Consider the following 22,388-nt stretch of genomic DNA (forward strand, 5'->3'; position numbering starts at 1 on the left):
CAGTTTCCCCATATCTGCTAATCACACAAAGGAAGGAGACACAAAGAATGTTAGTTGGCTTTTATTTTAGTTTGAATTAAAAATATTCCTTAAAAAAAACCCAACACACAACCATGGATGGAATAAGTTTTCACAGTCATGATATGACTTGCCATAAGACAACAAGGGTAAGTAATATCCCAGACAATTGAAGAAAAGTTTGCACCTTTATGAATTGTGGGGTGAGGGAAGAGGTTAACAGTTCCTATGCTTCACATCCAGTCAGAAGGAGCATAACTAAATGCATGACCTGCATTTAGACACTGCAGCATGGCTTTGGTAGGCTCTTGGCCTATAAGGCTTGTTTCCAGCATTTACTAAGTGCTACTCAAATGCTACAGTCCTGACTGTAGCAATGGAACCAAATCCTTGGTATCAGGACACTGTGCTCTGGCTGGCACTAGAAGATAAATTCAGGAGGGCTGCGGTAGAGCTGCCATTGCCCTCTGAGCTCACTTACACTCACTGGGAAGTACTCGAGAGAGGAGGACGGTATTCATTTCTGAGGTCTGCTGGACAGTAGGTCACTGATGGTTTGACCACAGCTGTGACACAAACTGGCCTTCAGACAGAGGAAGAGATAAACATACATCAAAGTCACAGAGAAAAACTTCAGGTCTGCTGTGAACAAAACTAGGAATCCAGACCCATACCAAGCTTTTATCAAATTAATCTGCTTGGCAAAAGTAGGGCTTAGCCTAGCAGCTCAAAGGTTTCAGAAAACATGATTTTCTAAAAGTTTAAAAAGTGTCTATGTTGATTTTTATCTAGTGTTTGTAATGTTACACAACAAAGCACAATACAGACCCACTTATGCAAGCAATAACAGAAAAGCCAGGTACATGTTTTCTCCAATATCCTAAAGTTCCCATTATCTCTTGTAATTTTTATTTTGATGGGGGCACTTTGCATTTGTTCTAATTCCTTTAATGTGTCTGGAGGAACTACTGCATTGGCTGCATCTACCAAGTACCCAAAAATTTATTTCTTGGTCCTTGACATTTTTCAGGCTGAATTTCAATTTCTGCTTCATGTAATGCTTCCTATTGTTGCTGCTGCTTCTCCCACCTTTTCATGGGAATCTCCTTGAATTAGAGTATCATCTACATATTAGTATAGTTTCACATCTGGAGGGAGTGAGACTGTAAAAATTCAGCAAGATTGAGCAATCATGAGTGAATATACCTGGAGGGAGCCTATTAAAAAACTAAAACTGATGAAAGAACAACTGCTAAGAAAGCAAGAACAAGAAAAAAGAAAACAACTGCAATTAAAAACAATGCAGCAAGTAGTCCCAATAGTGTGCTCAAAATGCACAGAAGCTTCTTCAGCCAAAAGTTGTAACATGTTCTAGTGAGACTGAAGTCTGTGAGATGGGGCAAGCAGGCATGTGAGGGGGCTTTTGACAGAAGGAATAGAGACTGGTGTGGAACACCACTCCCACTCTCCTGATGGAGTCCAAGATCTTGAAGTACATATGAGGTGAATCCAGCACAACTGCAGAGTTGTGATAGTGTTGACTTAATGCAGCAGGTTAAGAAGGGACCTATCTTTGAGATGCAAAGTATGGAGAGCTTGCTAAAACCCTCAGTTCATACCTTCTCAAGTCATGAAATTCCCTCAGGTGATTCCAGTCTACAGAATTCACTTTTCTTGGGGAAAGAGACCTCCAGTGCTTCTGCTTTGCAAGAGGACCCAAGTGTGATCAGATAGAAAATCAAGAGAAAAACTAGTAATTGGGCAAAGAGATTATTCTGATAGGAAGTATCTGCCAGTGTGATAATGCCAGACGGCCAAAGCTGAAGAACAGCCTAAAAGAAGCACAACAAATGAGACAATGCCACTTACACTCTGATGTAAGTGGGAGACACTTTGTTAGGGGAGCTTGAGTGTAACCCATGCCTTAAGCTTTGGGCATAGAGGCCAGCTTCCGCTTCAAGTTTTCAGCAAGCTTGTCCATGAACTCAAAGGTGTTCAGGTAATCAGAGCGTGTGACACTGAGTGGGGGAAACAAAACAAGACAGGTATTAGTTGTACAGACTCTCAAATAATCAAAGCAGAGGATGACTGTTCAAAGAACTCTATGTTTTGCCTCTAAAACCAAAAGAGTTCTCTCCTGCTCATCAGGCTGGGTTTTTTGCCATAAGGCTCTGCAAAGAGGTAGCCAGGTGATATTTTAAAGTTATGTAGGTCTTCATTTGTTAGGATCTGGCCACCATAGCTAGACTGTCATAAAAAAACATGTACATCTTTGCAGTTCCTTCTTTACTTTTTTTTCTCCCATTCATTTGGTGCAATAGCAGGGAGAGAGCGATCTGGACTAAGCTGCTTGGGTCAGGGAGTGTCTCACGTTCACAGGGTACAGAAGTCCTGCGAGACACACTCCTGTTCTTTACCATACTAAAAAAACCATTCCAGCCAATGCTGTTCAGAGCCACCTTGTAAAACAACCAGCTATGCCTAGAGAAGGCTATTTCATACACTTACTTAGGCAGGCCTTTGATGCAGGCAGCAAGGTCCTTTGTCATGAAGCCAGATTCAATGGTCTCAATGCAGACTTCTTCCAGGGCAACTGCAAAGTTCCTGAGGCTAGTGTTGTTGTCCAGCTTAGCTCTGTGAGCGAGGCCTCTTGTCCATGCGAAGATGGAGGCTGAGAGAGAACACTGGGTTATTCTATCTATATAGAACTTCCTGAAAATTGCTCTAAATCATCATGTGGAACAATAATTGGATTTTTTAATACCAACAAAATGGAAAGCAGACTGAAAAAAAAGATAGAAAATCTGGTATGGGAAAGAACACTTATCTTCATCTAGGTATCCTTTGCCTTTTGCAGAACTCAAAAAAAACCCCACCAAAACCAAAGCTGACCTCAGAAACTACTCACAGCCTCCAGTAATCTCTCTATGCATGCCATTTTATTTTCTTCCTGCTCAAATCAGACAGAATGACAGGTGGTAGGACTCAGTAGTTACAGAGAATATTGTGACAGAAGGGTGCAGTCCTTTTCCTAACACTACATTATGCTCTGGTCTCCATGCAAACTTAGAGGATTCTTTCCCTCATGTCCTGTTCCAAGTACCCTTACACTTCGAGTGTGTACATGGCTTGGGGCATGGTTGGTTTTTCTGGGCCATCAGAAAAAGACGTAAAATAAACAACAACCAACCTAAACCTTAAGGCCTTGTGGCTATAAACCAATTGTTTCCTGAAGAGTGAGTGAATAAAGGCTAAGTTAGGTCTAGCTTATTGCTTGCACTCACTCCATTCCAGTCTGTTTTTTGCTTCAGGCTGTAGCTGTGTCTGTAGGACCCAGAGAAGCTGACTTAAGTCACAAGAAGTCTTTGGGGGTGTACTCCCTTGACTCCCTCAGGCCACACTGTGATCTGAAAAATGCTCATTAGGCCTTGGCAAACCACACCTAAGCCCTTCTCAAGCTCATTGGAAACCCAGGAAGTAATGGTGTTTAATGAGGACCTTTTTTTTTAATAAATAGCTTGGAAAGGTATTTTTCTTGCCTAAATAACAACCCAAGTTGAATAATATTTTTGTTACCCAACTTTCAAAGAAAGTTACTAACTTAAATTGCAGCCAAGGTGGAAAATTACTCTAACTAGAGCCCACTCTCTTGTGACCCCATAAACAGTGACCCAAAGTGAGACCCCTCAAGCTCTCGATTATAAGGAGCTAATGCATACTATACCCTACTCTCTAACAACCCTTTAAACAGCAGCCCAAAGTGACATCTTTTGGAGGTCACAATTTCCAGAAGATACACGTGGAATCACAGAATAATCTGAGTTGCAAGGGACACAGAAGGATCATTGAACCCAACTCTTACATGAATGGTCCATACAGGGATTGAACCCACACCCTTGGTGTTGTTAGCACCATGCTCTGACCAACTGAGCCCACCTCAAGAGAAGAAGCTAATTTTGTCTCAAACACTGATAACTGGACAGCTGTAGCCATGGACTTTTGGTACTGACATGCCATAAAAAAGAACAAAATTTGATTGGAAAAGAGGGGCCAGGTGGAAACAGGACAGCACTTTTCCGTGAGAAAGAACCACAACATAGTACAGTGCAAGCACAAGAATGAGTGGCAGGAAGTGGGCATGGAGTATAGCGTGGGATTGAGAGCAAGGACCCCCAAAGTCCTCTGACCCCTTTCCAGACAGGCCTGAAAGAATGGACGGCACTTGATGACGAATGTACATAAAAAGCAAGAAACCTGTCCATAAAAAGGTACCCCCCTCTCCCCAGCAACCCCAGCCCTCCCAAGCCCAGGTGGTGCACCCAGGGCCCTGGCCATCTCAGCAGCCAGACTGCCACTTATCCAATGCAGCTGGATTGCCACTTATCAGCTGGATCAGCACTGAAACCAGAATTGGTATCCCCTCAGCTGGATCAATGCTGTAACCAGGACTAGTGATCTATTTTTCTCTCTTTTCTTCTTTTTCTTCCTTTAGTTCCCTCTTTTTTTCCCCCTATTTCTCTTTTCCTTTCTTACTTTCTTTAATTCATCTTTCCCTCTTTAATTCCCCTCTTCACTTTCACCCTGCCCCTCTATCCAAAGACCACTGCTGTGTGCTTATATAGTAGCTATTTCCATGCCATGTGTGTAATTTACTGATCTACTTTCTGATTGTTTGCAGACCCTCTGACTTTTGTAATTTATTTTGAATGATGAGCATTTAAGAATCTTAGGTACTTCCTTCCCCTTAAGGGTCCTCACAATCTCTGGAAGAAAAATGCATTATGACCTGCAAGTTTCACCACTAAGTGGTACAGTTGTCTACAGAAAGGGTGCAGATGTTCTTACTGTAAACTTGTTCTTTCATGTCTCGAGATGATGAAGGGCAGTGAAAAGCAGCTCACCAATGGGGTTAGTGGAGGTTTCTTGGCCTTTCTGGTGCATGCGGTAGTGACGAGTGACTGTCCCGTGAGCAGCTTCTGATTCAACAGTCTTGCCATCAGGACAGATCAGCACGCTGGTCATCATCCCCAGAGAGCCATAGCCTACAAAATACAGTTTCAAAAGTTCAGTGTCTCCTTTGGACAGCTCCCTCAAATCCCCCATCCTACAATCCACCCCCCCTACATCTTCCCACTGATACAAAAATCCCTGAATAGCAGAGCTGCAGTAGTGCTTCTGCAATTAACTGGCAAGTCCCTACACATCAAAATAACAGTTCATCTGAACATAACTCCAGCTGAACCATGAGATACAGATATACAGACATTCTTCACCATTTCAAGGAAATTAGTTTTCTTACCTAATTTGCTGGACAGATTTCTACTGAAAATGTACAGTAAGAGAACAGCAAGTGCTGGACTGCTTGTCTTTCACACAGGGTGACAGGAAACAAAACAACTTCTTAATAAGAGCATCTGCTCTTGTGAGAGGAAGCAGCAAGTTCTGATATTGGACATTCACACCAGTTCTAACCCTGTAGGTTTCAGAGATCTCCGTGCTTGAAAACTGCTTTGTTTAGCAGTCCAACACACATCCTTGTTCTGTGGGAGGCAGTTTAGTGGCATTACTTCAGAAAGAGTGTATTACATAAAGCCACACATCTCATCCTGTGGAATTCTGCATCCATATTTGTTTTGGCACCAGGCACCTTGGTTATATAGAATTTTGATCAAGCATTGCAATTATGTAAAGTTAAACATATCAATCTCTCTTTACACCTCACAGGTAGCTTTAGGTCCTGAAAGTTTTATGGATTATCTGCAGAGCACCTGCCATCACACTCAGCAGCAGTCAGCTTAACTCAAGTTAACAGTGACAGAGAACCAGCTGTCTAAATACTGTCCATTAGAATAGAAAGCCTACCAGTTATCATCTGGTAGAAACTTCCCTCCTGTAAATAAATACAACTACAGAGTCTACATTCAATAGATTTTCTTGTAAAAGCAAAAGCAGAATTTTTTTGAAAGCCTGATACCACCACGACTGGCAACAGGTTTGAAATACAAGTTTTGAGACCCAACACCACATCCTGGGCCATTCCATAAGATGTGACAGAAGGACACAAGAGACTACCACTAAGCCTGCTTCACTGTGGCACAGGAAACACCTCATACCTTGTGCAACAGAGTCAGATTGCACATCCCCATCATAGTTCTTGCAGGCCCAGACAAAACCTCCTTCAGATTTCAGGGCCTGAGCAACCATGTCATCAATGAGCCTGTGCTCATACCAGATCTTTTTGGCTTCAAACTGGGACTTGTACTCTCTAGAAAACAAAAACCAAAACACCTTGTCATACGAACAGTGAATTGCACAGTTTGTACATAGAGAGGTGCATAGAGATAAGACTAAAACCAAAAAACTCCTGCATTTTCTTTACTCTTTTTTTCCCTTGTCTGTTTTGCTAGGCTATAGCAAGACTGCTTCAGAGTCATAGAAGCACCCACAGAGAACCTGTGCCTTTATTACAAGATATGGACACCACAGCCACATTTAGCAGAGCTTTCTGCATTGAGTATTGTGCCTTGTAGGATAAGGAAGACAGTGACAGAGATGGCATCCCCTGTGCCCTTAAAGTGTTGCTGAGTGTCTGAAAAAGCAACTCACAAGGCTGGAGAGGAAGTTCCTGCTGCAGACTTATGCACTGCAGTAGGGAGTACACAACTGATTACCTGTCATAGATGTCTTGGAAGATGTCTTTGAAGCGGCCATCATATCTCTTCAGAATGGTGTTTTTGGTGCTCATGTAGAGGGGCCAGCCTTTCGACAGAGCCATCTGGAAGGAACTGTGGGCAAAATCCTTGATAGACTGGTCAAGATTGTACATTCCCATGGCTACACCACCACAGCCTGTTAGTGGAGGAAGAACAGACAGGAAGCAACTAGATTTAGTTTTAAGAATTTTATTCTTCCCATAGCATACTCTGGCTGGCAGGCAGACTGGTGCTCTCCCCAGGTGTCTTAATCTAGTTCTCAATTTAAGGTTGGTTCTTTCAGGAGAAGATTTGCTTTGCATTATCAGCTCAAAGCTCCAGCAGTTCTGTGACACATGGATAGGAAGGTGGTTTTGTTTTACAGACAAGTACACCTTAATAATGTGATCTAATCCCTCTAAGAAGTTTTGTTCTAATCTAGCCTAAGTACTCAAGCACACTGTGACAGAATTGAATGTACTTGAACTCCTACTAGCCATTTAAGTAGCAGTCTTTTTCTACCAAAGCAGCAGGCAGCAGTTTGGAGCAGGAGGTCTCAGTCAAAGTCAGAGCTTTGCACCTTCAGAACTAACTCCAGAAGTCAAAGACTGTTTTGCCTAGCTCAGGTAAACGAGACTCCATATGAATTCCTGCATTTTTTTCAGCACATGTGGCCTACCCTGCCGCTTTGATCCACCCGCTCAGGCTCACTTCTAGCAAGTTGTGGGAAGAATGTGCCAGTCATATGGGCGCTCAGGCAAGTCCTGAGAAGGCTCTGAGGAACTATCAACACTCACATGACTTAGATTGCGTAAGGCAGATGTGTTAGAAGCACAAATGGAAGTGTGCTGAACTTGCAGCCCAGCTCACCTAGAAGAAAGCAGCACTCAGATCATAGAAGAGGATGATTGTGGGTGAAAACAGGATCTAGACCTTCATGAGAAAGCTTTGTCATTTTCAGAGCACAACTCTGTTTCTAGTGAAAAGTAGATACCATATACTTAATTTTAAGTACCTCACTACCACCATCTATCTAGTTTTTGTACAGTACCAGTATTAGGGATCTTTGTTCTAGAAACACCCAGAGTTTTTAAATACCTTTCCTAATATCCATTTGTCCTTACCACCTTCAGATGGTTGTTACTATATGGACATACATGCAGAATGAAGAGGGGAAGCCAGAGAAGGTTTATGTGCTTGCCAAGATAGCAATGTCATTTAAAGTTGATATTGGCAGAGAATCAACTTCCTGCTGTTACATGTTATCCCTGTACCTTCCCTATGGAGTCAAGGACAGTTCAGGGTGTGATCAGCTACAGAGACTGTCCTCTGGAACCATAATTTCACCATTGCTGGATGACAGCTATTAAGTGTTATTCAAACAGCTATTTTCACACGTGTAAAAGAAAATCCTTATTGCAGTCATACCATCCTACTGCCTCCTAAAAATCGCTTGATTCAGTGTCAAGGCTGAACATATCAGTACAGCTAAAAGACAAGCTTTCCTTAATGATTTGGGAGATATGCTGGCACAACAGTTATCTGTGGGGAGGGCAGCTCCCTAGAGCAACAGCAGTAATCTGCCATCTTTGCATTTCCCTGCTTTCTGCTTGCTGATGCAATGCAGAGCAGCAAATCAGACTGGCAGCTGGATGGCCACATATCTCCAACACAGGTTCACCAGTCATCCATCAAATGAAAACAGATTGGGACTGGCCATGAAGCAGGTGAACTCCAGATGAAAGGCTATGCAACAAGAGATGGTAGAGATGTAGATTCTTATGAGCAAGCATGTCAGGGAAATCAAGTATTACAAAGGAGAGTCATATGTCAATCTTAGTAGCTGTTTGCCAAGCCAAATGCACACAAACAAGGATGATGTGGTTTCATTTTTTTGTAGCTAAATAGATCACCATAAGACTTTAAATCCTGAACCCTTTGATAAATGATAGATAAGAGCCATGGCTTGTATGATGTTTTCCTAAATCCTGTCCCTAGAGAAAACAGCCTGAGTTCTGGCAACCTGTCTGTAACTGCTTCCATTAACAAAGCCCAGCAATGTCAGGACTCTCCCTGAGCCTTGCAATGTCTGCAACCAGCAGAGCAACAGGGAGAAGAGTGACACTAAAACCTTTGTGACTGCATCTATTAAAACAGTTACAGCCTACACAGTCAGGAACATTCTTGTGAAATCCTCTTTCCACCTTACAGAGAAGTGTTAATTCTCATTTCTATAGAGCAAATAATAAGACTGCTTCATAAAGAAGGGCAAAAACTGCAAAGGTATAGAGATCAGCAAAACAAACTAAGCCCTGAAAGAATTGCACATGGATTGTTCTCAAATATATCTTCCCTTAGGTCAAGCCTAGTTTACATAGCAAGTTTGCCTCTGATCAGAGAGAAAAACATATATGCTGCTACCAGAGTCATCATATAAGGAGCATGACAGGTGGCCAATCTAATATGATTGTGTTCTTGTTGTGCATCTTTGATCCCAGGAAGATTTGACAAATAAATGAAGAAGGCCCAAACTTTCTCCCCCATTCTACCTCAAAGTCATATTTTACCATCAAACAGATCTGACTGATAGTTCAAGGTTGAATTAAATCAAAAAATACCAGTATATCAGTTTTAATCACTAATTAGAGAAAATACCTACTTTCAAAGTTATGGACCAGATATGTGACTGGCTTGCCTCCATCTGCAGGAGTGTAGGTCATCTCTACTTTTCCAGGCCCAGGTACCACAAAATCGGTTGCTCTGTACTGTTAAAAAAAATTGCCATGATAATTTATCTATCAGGAAGAGACAGCCATAAAAGACAATCCTCATTTGGGAGGGCAGGTTACAGAAAAACTGCTATACTAAAAACCCCACAAAGTAGACTTTTTATTCAGCCATATCGTCATTGGATTATTTTACTAGAGATTAGAAAGATGCGAGTCATGAAATCACTTAGGTTGGAAAAGACTCTTAAGATCATCAAGTCCAACAGTTAACCCAGCACTGCCAAGAGCACCACTAAACTGTATCCTTAAATAGTCAAAAGTCTGCCTGTTTCAGAAGCCATCTTCCCCTTTAGGGGAAAAACCTCACAGATTCTTGGGCCCCATCAGTCGGCAGAGTATCTACTTTTGCAGATGTGCTGAAGTTTTAAAGTGCAGAGTATTTAGACTGTTGTGTGGTTAGTGGATGGAAAAGCCTCTCCCTGCCTCAAGAAAGCCATTCATATTGCAGCTGCTGATCTTGTAAGTAACAGGGTTCATACGTCATACAAGATGACATTGCAAAGGCCAACCTGTAGTAAGAGTCTTTGAAGTTAAAAACTTGAAGTATTTAAATGCTCTCTCATCTTCCCAATTTTCCTGAACAGTACTGTTTAAGGTTACATTTCCCTGAAATTTGCTATTCTTTTTCATGTGGTTTCCCTCCTGTCAAGGGAATCTGTCTCCTGAGCTGTTCTGAAGTTCTCACTGCTATGTCCTTTTTATGTTCTTATATTGCTCTCACTTTACTCTCATACTTTTGCAGGGTTTCAATCCTTTCTATTTTAATCCACTGTTTCCTGTTATTATTTTAACCTTCTCAATTGTTCACAACATTTAGGGATGTTGAATCCCATTATTTTCTAGTGTCAGGGTTCTGCAATTATTTTCCTCTAGAAAATTTACTATTTTACCTTCTGGTAGCAGGTTATTTGACACCAGAAAGTCCTGCAAAGTAAGAAGGTGGGCAGTGTAAAACAGTATTTTCTAAAGATGTTCTTATGTAGGAAGGAATGTTCTAGAGAGGTGAAGAACAACAATATAGCAGAGTTAAGTGTCTAAGTACAGGCCTGTGTAATCCAAGCACAGGTTTCTGAATGCTCAAGGAAGAGAGGCATGAACCAGGCTCTCCCACACTTGCCAGGTGCAGTACAAATGAAGTGCTAGCACATATGTGCTCCCAGGTGGAATGCAAGGGATAGAGCAGGAGCACAGGGATGTCTAAGTCCTTGGAGCTCTGTACCAGCCAGGAATAAGCCTGTTAAGACAAGAAGAGGGGTAAACACTGAAGTGACTCACTTGATCCCCATAAGCGTGACGGCCGATGACAATGGGTTTCACCCATCCGGACACCAGCCGGGGAATGTTCTTGCAGATAATAGCCTCTCTGAAGACAGTGCCACCTAGGATGTTTCTAATTGTGCCATTGGGAGACTTCCACATCTGCTTCAACTTGAACTCCTCCACTCTCTTCTCATCAGGAGTGATGGTTGCACACTTTATGCCAACGTTGTATTTCTTAATGGCTTCAGCAGCTTCCACAGTTACTTTATCATTTGTAGCATCACGATGCTCAATGCCCAGGTCATAGCTGTAACAAACCCACAAATATGGTCAGGACTTCCCAGGACATTTGTTTGTGTTCAACAGGAAAGAAACAAGACCCCATATGTGCTTGTAAGTGTAGTTGCAGCATTCTGGCACAACTGAAGTTATCCCTTTTCCAGTGCAAATGCTGCTGGACTGGAAGAAAACAGACTCCTACAGTGACATTTCTGCTGTTAGTGGAGGTTGGTAGGAGATGGGAGAAAGGAGAGCTTCAGTTTATGGCTAAGGTTTGCTGCCAGCATGGGACAGTATCTCCTCTGCCTTGCCTTTTGAGCTTCCTGCAATGGCCATCTGTCAGTTGAGGGTTTCAGGTGTATGGAGCAGCCCAGATGAATATACACCTTTATTTCAAACCTGTTGTGCTCAAGGCTCTGGCTTCCTTCATGTACTGAGCACATGAAGCTATACTAGACTTAAAAACTGCTTTGACAATCCACCCACAATCCTGCTCTGGCAACAAAACTGCCAATATTCCTCTCAGACATCAGAGGAAGGTCATTTCCATACTCACTGTTTTAATAGCTTTTGGAGAACAATGGGTGCCCAGCATGGGACAGCCCTGAAGCACAGCCAGCTGTACATGAATCTAGCCATTGTGCTGCCTCAGCCAGGGGTTTGCTTGCCCTCCTCCCACCCTCTTTGAAAAGGGATGTTCTCCAGACTGCGTGCATGTATTATGCTGCTGGGTTCCTGTCTGCCTGGTTCCCAACACCAACAAGCAGAAAGCCTGCTGTAGGTGGCATACAAATGGCTCCAGTGGCAGGGGAAGAGGTCAGACTTGTGGGTTTAACTATGGCAGATACCACTGAAGGCCTCTGTCCACATGGCTAGGAGAAATGTAGCTGGATACTTCTCTAATAATTATAGCTCAGTGGCCAGAAAAGGAAGAGATTATTTGTTCTGTTTGGCCAGATGCTATAGATAGCATGTCCCTTTTGCTGTACCCAGCTGCTAGTATTTGTTTTTTTCCAGAAGGGAGTATAGGAGCACAGCCTAGCTTCAGGGAGTAATTGCAACAGTTAGCTCACATTGTCAACAGCAGAGCTCAGGCTTACAGCCATCAGGGCAGAGAGTCTCTGCCCTGCACACACCCTTCTGTCCTCTGGGCAGATCTTCAAACAGGCATGGCAAAAATCCATAAGCCCACTCAGGGGTGCAGGATGCTGCGCTTCAAGTCAGGAGTGGCTGAAACAGCCCATATTTCTTCTCACTGTTTAGGCTGCAGGGAGTCAGGCAGACTGTCTCTCCAAGACACAGGAGATGAAAATACAGGCCACGTCTCTGAGAGACTTTCTTAGAGGCACAGTACAGGCAAAACTCTTACAACTCCACATGCACTGCTTGCTGCTGTGAGGAACCCTGGAGGGCATGCTTCCTGTGCCAGATGAAAATCCATCAACACCTACTGACACATGCAAACTTCAGTACATTCAGCTGAATGTCACAGAGTCATTACCTGTGTAAATCCAGATCTACATAAGGAAAAATCAGCTTTTCTTTAATCAGCTCCCAGATGACCCGTGTCATTTCATCTCCTTGCATCTCCACAACGGAGCCTCCACGGATTTTGGACATCTTGAACTGCATAGGCATAAAAAAAAATCCAACCTAAGTTAAAAGCTACCAATACATGTATCCTGCATTTTTACAACATAACTAGGTGAGACAGTAACAGAGCATACAGGATGTCTCCAAAAAGTCTTGAAAATAACCTCAGTTTATCCTTAATTTCATGCTACATGGTATTTTCCTTAAAGCCCCAGCTCCTAGAGAGATCTATGTGAGGATAAAAAGAAAGGTTAATATCATGACAATTAAGGGCATGGACTTAGATTATGACTGTATAAAAAAAATTAAAAATATGACCAAATTCTTCCCCCAAATTCCACAGAAATAGATGAGCACTTTTAGATTTCACGAGTTCTAGTCCAGTTACCTATTTTTCCATCTTTTTCTGAAAATCAGGGGTTAATGGACATGATTACATGACAGCTCATACTGCTGAAACTACTAAGATTAATATATTGTAAGCTTCTTTATTAACTTTGTCCCCCATGAAGGAAGGAAACAGGTAGAAAAATCCAAGGGCTACACATCAAGAGTTATTTTCATGTGGCAAGCTTTATTTCTACAGATAAAATAAATACTGGACAGATTTGTTTGCTGTAGGGAACACAAGATATTTGCGAACAAAGGCTAAAAAAAAAAAAAAAAGAACTTGAACTCTGCCCTTCTATTTGCACTTTGTTCTTTGTCAAGAAAACCTCAGAAGGCACTGAACTGCTCTAAAGTGCCCTTCTTTCCAACAGCCACAGTTTCTTGGGTCTCAGCTCTGATTATGCAAGAGCTATGACTTGGCAAGTTCCTCCTCCAGCCAGTCCTGTGCTGCGTGCAGCTGCTGGGACACTACAGTGAGATAGCGAGCCCTGGAGCCTGAGGCTGCAGCCTCAGAGACCAGGGGCCAGCAATGGCTGGATCCAGAATGAAGGGTCCTACTGTACATGGGGTCTGTTCAGCTACACCAAGTCATTCCCAGGTGTGAGGCTTGCAGAGCAAGGGCCTCACATTACAAGCATGTTGAGAGACTATCCCAGGGTTAAAGTTTTCTTTTTTTTTTTTTGTTTTTAAATTGAAGTAACTTGTGCTGCATTTCCAAAATCCAATCTATTAAACAATTTTAGTCTGGGAAGAGAATAAACTTTCTAAGCTGTGTTCACAGGATCAAGCTTATCCAAACCTTTTAAAGTACCAAAAAAAAAACCCAAACCAACAACCAAACACCAAAAACCCAATAATAACAACAAAATAACCACCAAAAAAGATACCCCCAAACAAAAAAAACCTAAAAAACCCCATCCAAAAAATAACACAAAACTCTAAAAAAAAAATTGAAAAAGTAAAATAAGGTTGTGTTACTGAGACTCAGTTTACTTCAGGAATTTCTATCCCTAACACAGACAGTGCCTTGGCTTATATTGGGCCTCTCTAGCCCTCAAGGAGAACTTGAACTTCACATGACCTCACTCTATCTGAAATCAGTTTACCTATGCAAGTATTTTGAACCCAATTTTCAATTGTGACTATCTAAATAATAAGATCTGTACCATAGTCCATGGCCTAGGTACAGAATCACTACTGTGGGAGAGTTCAGTTTTGGTTTTGGCACAATCTGAGAAAGAGTCTGATTCATTTAAGTAAAAATGTAGATGGGTACAAACCCAGAAAACACTGCTTGTTTTGTGGTTTGGTTGCACTAATACAAATCAGAGGATGTCAGTCATAGCAATCGGTTTGGCTACACAACCATTCGATGCTGCTGCCACGCAGAGAACACAAAGGCAGCTGAGACACACCTCCACTGGTGTGTGGGAACGGCAGCTTCTTCAACGACTCTGACAGCATCCAACATGTTTATGGGACCACAGCCCAGGTACTGGCACTTTTCCCACCCTCAGTCACCAGTGTCCCCAGTTTCTCCATGAACTGGAGCAGTACTGCAGCAGCATCCCTGCTCTGCACACAGCCCACATGCCGAGAGGCTCCTCTAGAGAGCACACATTCCCTAGAGTTCAACTCTGCCACTCGGCCCCTCTGATTTTACACTGAACTGCCAAAACCCAGCAAGGTCTTTCCCCTGCAGCAGCTCTTTAAATACACTTAACCCAGGCACACAGCCAAGGCAACTTAAAGAAACCGTCTATTTCCAAACACCTCTCGGTGCCGAGGAAGGGCTCGGGCCTGCGGGCAATCATTAACTATTGCGGCAAGCCCGGAGCTCCGGTGCACAGCTGATCTCCCCGGCGGAGGCGGCTCGCAGGGGCACGGAGCGGGTCCCTGGCACCCACCGAGCTCTCTCAGCCCCGCTCGCCTCTGCCCAGGCGATCTGGCGGCACGCTGGGGATTCTCCCCCGGGCCGAGGGCAGCCACGGCCAAGGCTGAAACCCCGGCACGGCCGCGACTGCGGCCGCTCCCCAGGCGGCAGGGGACAGGCGAGGGCCCCCGAGCCCAGCCCAAGGACTACGTGAGGAGACAGCCTGGCCCTGTCCCCGGGGTGCAGCACCCTCAGCGCCTCAGCGACAGTCGCAGCGGGCGGGGCGCGGGGTCCCGCCCGCACCGAGGGAAAAAAGCCCTTAAACACAATCCCACCCCTGGGGGACCCGCTGCGGGGCGCCGCCCCCGGGAGAAAAAGGCCAAAGGGCGCTGTGCGGCCACCGAAGCCGCGGCGCGCTGGGGCGGTGCCCTGTACCTGCAGGCCCGGTGCCGTACGGTACGATCCGATCCGATCCGATCCGATCCGATCCGATCCGATCCGATCCGATCCGTGCCGTTCCGCGCGGTGCGGGGCGCTGCGGGGCCGGGCCGCGCGCGGGGCCCTTTATGCGGCCGCGCCCCCGCCCCGCCCCGCCCGCCCCGCGGCGCCCCCTGCCGGCCGCGCGCGGCCCCTCCCCGCGGCGGCGGCGCGAGGCCACTAGGGGGCGCGAGGCTGGCGCGGGGCCAGCAGCCGGGGCCGCCCCGGTCTCGCGCGCCGGTGCCCCCGTGCGAGGGGCCCGCGGCAGCTCGGAGCGCGCGGCTGCCGTTCCGGGCCGGGCCCGTTCCGCGCTCCGGCGGCCCCGCGCAGTGAGTGCCCGCTGGGGCTCGGGAGAGCGCCGCAGCCCAGCCCAGGGATACGGCGCCCACAGCGGGCACGGGCTCGTCCGCTGGCGCTGGGGCGGCGGTGTCGACAGCACGGCCCCGAGGGCAGCAGTGGGCACCTCTATGGCTCTGGGGCGAGGCGGGGAGAGTGGCCAGGGAGGAACGTCGGGGCGGGAGTAGAAGAGAAGGAATATTAATGAAATAGGGTGCACTCCCAGTTCCCGCGGGACACGCCGCACTGCCAGCAGCTCCCGAGGCAGCAGCCCGGGCGTGCCGCGCCCGGCCGGAGCACCGGGAAGGGCCGCGGGGCGGGGCCGGGCGCTGCCGGCGGGTGGAGTGCGCGGAGCTTCGATTGGCGATGCCTGGGCGGGAGCGGCGCGGTCGGCGGGCGGCTGGTCGGGGCTGGCGGGCCGGGCGGGGAGGGCAGGGCGGCGGCGCCGCCCCAGCACCGGCAGCGGCACGGGCACGGGCAGCAGGTGAGCGCCGCCAGGGCCGCGCCGCCGGCCTGCTCCGCCGGCCTGCTCCGGGCTGCCCGCGCCCGGCGGCCGCTCTCCGCGGGTTGCTGCCCGCCGCGCCCGCAGGTGATCCCCGGTCTGCCGTCCCGGGCGGGGGAAGGCGGCGGTGTGCCGGGCGCGGAGGCTGGAGGGAAGCGTCAGCCGCGCAGCTGTGTGTGGATGGCGGGCGCTGTGCGGGCGGGCTGTGTGCTGCGCGGCCCGGGGCGCTGGCGGGTGCGGGCAGCAGCGGCCGAGCCTCCCGGCGCTGGGCGGCTGGGTCACTGCCGCGGGGCCGCGCTGTGCCCGCGCTGCCCGGCGGAACGGCGGGGCCTGTGCGGGGCGAGGCGCACCCTCGCGCTCCGGACTGTGTCGGTTGCTGAAGCTGCAGCTTCCCGTGGCTTTAGATACATTCCCGTGGCTGTGGGTCCTGCGAGGAATGCACTCTGGTTTTCTGCTTGTTGACCGATATGTGCACCTTGCTTTCCCCTTTCCCATGTTATACAAAAAAATGACTGTTTCTTGGTTTCTTGTGGTGGCATGGGGGGAGTCCCTTTAGTGGGACAGCTAAAGCATAGAAAGGCCAATGGATCCCACAGCTACTGTGCTGTACAGCACAGAAAATCTTGGTGTTTCTGGAGCTAATGCTAGGTCTAGGTATAATGCTATTCTTTTTAATAGTTTTAATTATACCAATACTGCTGTGACAGAAGCAGTTATTATGGGTTTTTACCCCCTTAAAGTGCAAGCTTTTCTATAATCACATATATATACATATATCTATCTATCGATGTATCTATACACATATATATACACATTTAATGCACATTCACCTCTTATCTTACCAGGCTATAGTCAGTTGCTGAAATTGGAACATAGCTTCCTCCAAAACTTCATAGTGCGATTTTTAATGTGGTGGTGTGTGTGAAGGTACACCCTTGTTTTATGTTCAGCATTTAAAAAGCAAACTATTAGTTGCCTTAATATTGAATAAGCAATTCCAAATTTACTTGAAGAGTGTGTTTCAAGGAAAATGTTCCATGAACTCTGGTGTTTAAGTACATTCAAGTCACCTGTTTGAATAATACTGGTGAAATGAACAACAAAGCAACATACCCTGATTTGCAGTGCAGAGGGATGTGGAAGGCTAAGACTCAGCCTTACATAACGAATCTGAACAAAGTTTCTCTTGAAACTCAGTAAAGGATGCCTCTCTTCTTTCTTTCCTGAGGACATGTGAATAGCAAAAGAAGCTCTGAGCTGAAGGTGCTTACTGTACAGAGCAACAAGCAGAAGTCCACTGAGAAGTCATGTGAATGACTTGCAGATACATCTTCTTGGCATCCTTTGTAGGAAAAGTCAAAACTTGCCACACAAGCTGCTTGTTAGCACTTTCAGTGTCACCTGCTGATTATCTTGATTTTCTCTGGACTGCACAAATTTCTTTCAGGGTAGCTTCTTGGAACTTGGAAGAATATATTCTAGTCAGCAGTATATGCCTGTAAGTTCTAGGGAGAAATTGTGGGAACTGGAAATCGTTATTTCATGAAGAAGTGGGTATCAGCTGCTAAGCAGGTGGTAGGTTCATAAGGGGTTTTGATCCTTGGCACAGGTAAAAATCAGCTATCACTCATAGGCTCCATCAGCTCCCTATGTTCCTACTCTCAAATGTTTCACTAAATCTGTCTTAAACAAAGATGAAAGTAGTAAGCACCTTAGCCTAGCAGGCTAGAAATGCAGGCTGAGTGAGGTGTTGTGAAAGAAATTGGGTGTCTGATCAGCTTAAAGAGTGTGGGTTGGGGAAAAGTATGACTCTTGGCTGTATGACAGCTTTGGTACACAGAAAGTAGGGTTTACAAGTATGGCTTCTCCTAATACAGAAAGTGGTTTGGGGTTTTTGTTTATTTTTCCTAACTGGGGCTGCTCTAGGAGACGAGGATGCTTGAAGGTATTAGATTTGACAAGTAGATCACAGTTTGGGTTGCTTCCCTGGTAACTTGCACAAGGGCCTGCATTGTAATGTAGAGGGGAGGGAAACAGCTTCCCATCAAAATTAATCCTTCAGTCCCGTTTTTTTTCTGTAGTTCATTCTGAAGGTAACCTGGCTAAACAACAAGTCTGCCTTGTGCTTGCTCAGGCATGCCTGTTTTCAGTTTTGTTACAAAGGCTGCAGAACTCACATTAGGAGAAAAGCTGTCAGAATTAAAACTTCTTTGATATGCCTGCAGAGTCTCCATTTGAAAACTTTGGGTGCTCATAAACCTCTCCTGCAGTGTGTCATCAGTGTAGTGGTTGTTTATTTTGTTGCTCTGGATGTTTAACTGGGCACTCTGAATTACACTCTGCAGAGGTGCTGCTCTCTTGTCAGTGGCTGGGCAGGGGCCATGGGCTCCTCTGGCATTCTGGATCTGTGCTAATAGCAGGTGCCTGTGGTCAGCTGGGTGAATGTCTGTTCTCTGGGATCTAATGAGACATCTCCTGCTCAGAAGACTGAGGAGGTTCTGTTTCACCACCCCTTGTGTAATGTGTGTTGCTGACCTCTTTCCAGGGCACCTGAAATGGCTGCAGATGACAAACGCTCTCCCACACTGGACTCTACCAGTGATCTACCTCGTTCTCCCAGCAGTCCATCTCATCTCACTCACTTCAAACCTCTGACTCCTGACCAGGATGAGCCTCCTTTTAAATCAGCTTACAGTTCTTTTGTAAATCTCTTCCGTTTCAGCAAAGGTGAGTGCTGGGGGGATGTGTGGGCATGGCTTGTGTGTGCTGTTTGCTGCTTGTAAAAACACCTCTGAACATAGAAGCATAATGTCAAAGGGCTGATGTCAGCTCTTTTGTGAGGGATGTCACATCTGGCTTTTGGGTGATGGAGGAGAGCTTTATTATGAGAGAAGATAGCCAGTGTCTTGCAGCTGGAAATCTGTAGCTGCCCATGAAAGTCAAGGGCAAGCCAGTTAGCAGGTAGTATTGTATAGATTCTTAGCTTGACATCAGAATTTCCTTTGCCTGTATGATTTTTTTTTTTGGGCTGAAAGTAGGAGTAACCCTCTGCCAGCCTGTATGAACAAAATGTGTGCTTGTCCTTCCAGTGCAAGTTCTTACTTCAGACTTCATCCACCTCTCACCTTCCTGTGCATCTCGTACCTGCAGCTGGGTGACAGCTGACCTGCAATAAAGCAGGAGGTCCACACTTAATTTGCATGGCTTAGGTGTTCCCCATCAAGAAGTCTGAAGTGTTGTGAAAGTTTTGTATATTAAAAAGTATTACGTGATTTTGGCCTTTGTGCTGCATGTGTCATTAAATAGGTTCTCAGTGGGCAAACTCTGAAAGAACTGTGTGAGTTCCTTTTTGTTTCAAAGAAAGATCCTGCAAAGAATGGTGAATGAATGCACCTGGATTTTGTGCAAAGTCTGTGTATCCCTTTGCTGGAGATGGCACACTGGTCAGCTGCTTTTGTTTAGTCTGTTCATTATCCAGCTTTGTTAAGCATACTTCAGCAGTGTCTGAGCTGGGGGAAAAGAGCCAAACAGCTTTTTATATAACTGATCTGTTCAGACTCTTCTTATGCAGAATGAAAAATAATTGCTTGGTATGACTGCTATTAGTTTGCATACTAGAGTAGTACCCATCATTGCTAATTTATTGAAAGTAGCATAAAGTGTGGTCAATATTGGCTTCACTTGTTTTTTCTTCTGACAAATGTAGCTGGAGTCAGCAATGTCTTTGTTAAGTGAATGGGAAAACAACCTTGAAACAATACATGAAATGTGCATCTTACTGGAATCAATGAGAACCTGTCTGTACTTGATCTGCTGATGGAAATTAAAGGCTGTGGCAACTTCACTGTAACCTCAGTACTGGCTTGTAAAATAACTGAAAATCTCTTTTCAAGGCAGAAGCTGATAGTCAAGTGTAGCTATTCTATTTAGCAAGAATTATTCACATTCATATTCACAAATAATGCACCAGGGATTTTTTTGACACTTTTCACATTGGGGAATTTCTGAAATAGCCTGAGCCTTGAAGACAGCCTACTATCCTGTTTCTATGATGTGTGTAGTACTTCTAAAACTAAAAATTCATTTATTTTCTTTAATCATGATCCGAAAGAGCTATTTGTGAGAGTTTTTTTAACCTTAGCTTTGCATGTACTACTGGTTTTCTTTATCATGTCTGAACAGGTGGTTTCTTGCTTTTTGTCAACTCTAGATGATGGCAGGCTTTCATCCCCAGCAGAGAGAGCAGAGGCAGGACAGAGTGATCCACAAGCACTGAGTGGTGGCTGGTCCAGTCCTCAGCATCCCACGAGGGCTCAGTCTCTGAGATCACCGATTCCTTACAAAAAACAACTGAGTGGTGAGCTGCAAAGAAGATCTTCTGCAACTCTGGGTAATTCCAGCTCTTTGTTCTATAAGGCAATGTTGCACTAGCCAGGATGCTTCGGGGTGAGGTGGAAGGATGTGAACAAAGGCTCACTGAGTGTCTAGATTCATAGCAGAATTTAGTATCAGGCTACACTGCTTCTGTTAGTGAGGTTGCACTTTAACCTCGTAACCCTCCACCCTTCTTGGTGTTCCAGCAAGACAACTTCTTGTTGGGGCTCTGCTCTTTTAATTTGAAAACAGTCTGAAACAGAAGAGGCTGCCAAAACACATCCAGTGTTTTAAAGTCACCTGAACTTTGATCCTGAGCATTTCTGCTTTGTCTTGAGATACTGCGGTTTCTTAACATACGCATGCTAACTCTAACTTTAGTGCTTAGTCTGGATGGATTTGGTGTTTGGGTCTTCAAGGGAGTTGTAAATGAAGGTTTTTGCTTGTAGTTGTTTCAAGGAGAATTGAATAGGAAGTTATGCTTCAGATTTTTTTTTTCAATCCTGCCTAAACTATTGTCAGATTCTGTAGTGAATCTTTTAGCTGGTATGTGGATTGATTGTAATTTCAAAGGTCCAACTGTGTAATGGCTTTGATATGAAAGGGCTAGGAAGTCCCTCTTGAGTTCTGACTGGTTACTGTTGGCTGTTGATGATAGCCTTGAGGAAACTGCTAAACTGGGAAACAGTCTTGTGCAAGGCAGTATTTCGAAGAGTGTGGTACCTAGTGCAAACAAATCAGATCTAAATGTTGTTAATGTGTCTGGGATTTTCAGGAAGACATGTAGTTTTGGTAGCCAGGCAAAAGTCTAGTAGAGAGAGCTAGCATTTTTACCTAAGTCATTTGCGTGCTTAGTTAAACATGTTCATCATCTCCCTCCTTGCCCTCTGGTAGTATTTGATCTTTTTAGCTGTACTTCTTCCAATGCACCAATTAAGGCGGTTAATTAATTAATTAATTAGGGGTTTTTGGTTTTTTGCTTGATCTCTTTCTTAAAGAATTTTTTCAAATGTCTCAAAACCAGCCACATGCTCTTGGCTGATAAGCCAATTTACTTTTACTTGGTACCTCTTGTAAATCACTTGGAAATTGCCTGGGGATTAGATGTTAGAAGCCTTCAGGTGAAGTATGTTGTTTGATACTCAGAAGACAAAAGTAATCTTGCTGTTTGACTTCCTCCGAGATTAGGCAGCCAGGGAATAAGATTTAGTTTAAAGTGTGTGGGAGGAACTGTTTCTGTATTATTCCAGCTCTTTTTCAGGACCTCCATTCATATCTCTGGGTTTGGATGCAAGTATGCTTAGAAAAATGTCATAATGAATTAGCCTGTAAAGAAGTAAAGTTAGGACAAGCAGGAGTTGCTGCTCACTTTTGGAAGAGATTTCTGTGGTGCCGTGTGCTGAGCAGCCTGACTTGCTGTTGAGTATTTTCTCTCAAACAACCTTGGTGCTGTAACAAACATGAGCTCTGTGTAACACATCTAAAAGTGTACTGGATTAGTGAGAAGGTTTGGGGGAGTGTTTTAGGCCATCTCACTTTATTTGAAGAGGGGGAAAAATACTTGTATTTTCCTTCTCTAAAAGTCAGGTACTGGGTTTTTTGAAGCAAACTTTAGAAAATTATTTTTCTTTCTGTTTTCAACCTTAAGTGGTGCTGAATAATTAGGTCTTTGAGGATTTTCTTGGAGTAGCAGAGAATTTTATTTTTGCTATTGCAGCTGATGCTGGCCTGCACAAATAATCTTAGAAATTATTATCCTATCTAAATGGTGAAAAGCAGGAAAGTAAGTGATGGGATTTACTTAA

The 22,388-nt window shown here is 45.0% G+C and overlaps 2 protein-coding genes across 9 annotated transcripts in view; one reads left to right on the forward strand and one right to left on the reverse strand.

The window, feature by feature from the left end:
- Positions 1-45: 45 nt before the first annotated feature.
- Positions 46-15,462, reverse strand: IDH1 (isocitrate dehydrogenase (NADP(+)) 1). Of its 2 annotated transcripts, none has more exons than XM_064434243.1 (10): positions 15,384-15,462; positions 15,330-15,348; positions 12,540-12,664; positions 10,775-11,066; positions 9,370-9,475; positions 6,690-6,867; positions 6,132-6,283; positions 4,920-5,060; positions 2,527-2,689; positions 46-2,036 (listed from the first exon to the last, which is right to left on the reverse strand). In XM_064434243.1, the coding sequence occupies exons 3-10, from the start codon at positions 12,656-12,658 to the stop codon at positions 1,943-1,945; spliced, it is 1,245 nt and encodes a 414-aa protein (XP_064290313.1). In that variant the 5' UTR covers positions 12,659-12,664; positions 15,330-15,348; positions 15,384-15,462; the 3' UTR covers positions 46-1,942. The 2 variants fall into 2 exon arrangements, with proteins under 2 accessions (XP_064290313.1, XP_064290314.1); XM_064434244.1 differs by having other exon boundaries at positions 15,389-15,409.
- Positions 15,463-15,593: 131 nt separating this feature from the next.
- The window catches only part of PIKFYVE (phosphoinositide kinase, FYVE-type zinc finger containing), a 63,529-nt gene continuing 56,734 nt past the window's right edge, over positions 15,594-22,388 (forward strand). For 2 of the 7 annotated variants that reach the window (XM_064434245.1, XM_064434246.1), the window contains exons 1-3: positions 17,176-17,707; positions 18,755-18,936; positions 20,420-20,599. In XM_064434245.1, the coding sequence (XP_064290315.1) occupies positions 17,523-17,707; positions 18,755-18,936; positions 20,420-20,599 (547 nt within the window). In that variant the 5' untranslated portion in view covers positions 17,176-17,522. Of the gene's footprint in view, positions 15,701-15,956; positions 16,297-16,356; positions 16,382-16,911; positions 17,137-17,175; positions 17,708-18,754; positions 18,937-20,419; positions 20,600-22,388 lie in introns of those variants that run through there. The other 5 variants (XM_064434249.1, XM_064434252.1, XM_064434248.1 and 2 more) reach the window with 5 other exon arrangements.

This window comes from Passer domesticus, chromosome 10, assembly GCF_036417665.1.
Source record: "Passer domesticus isolate bPasDom1 chromosome 10, bPasDom1.hap1, whole genome shotgun sequence".
NCBI lineage: Eukaryota > Metazoa > Chordata > Aves > Passeriformes > Passeridae > Passer > Passer domesticus.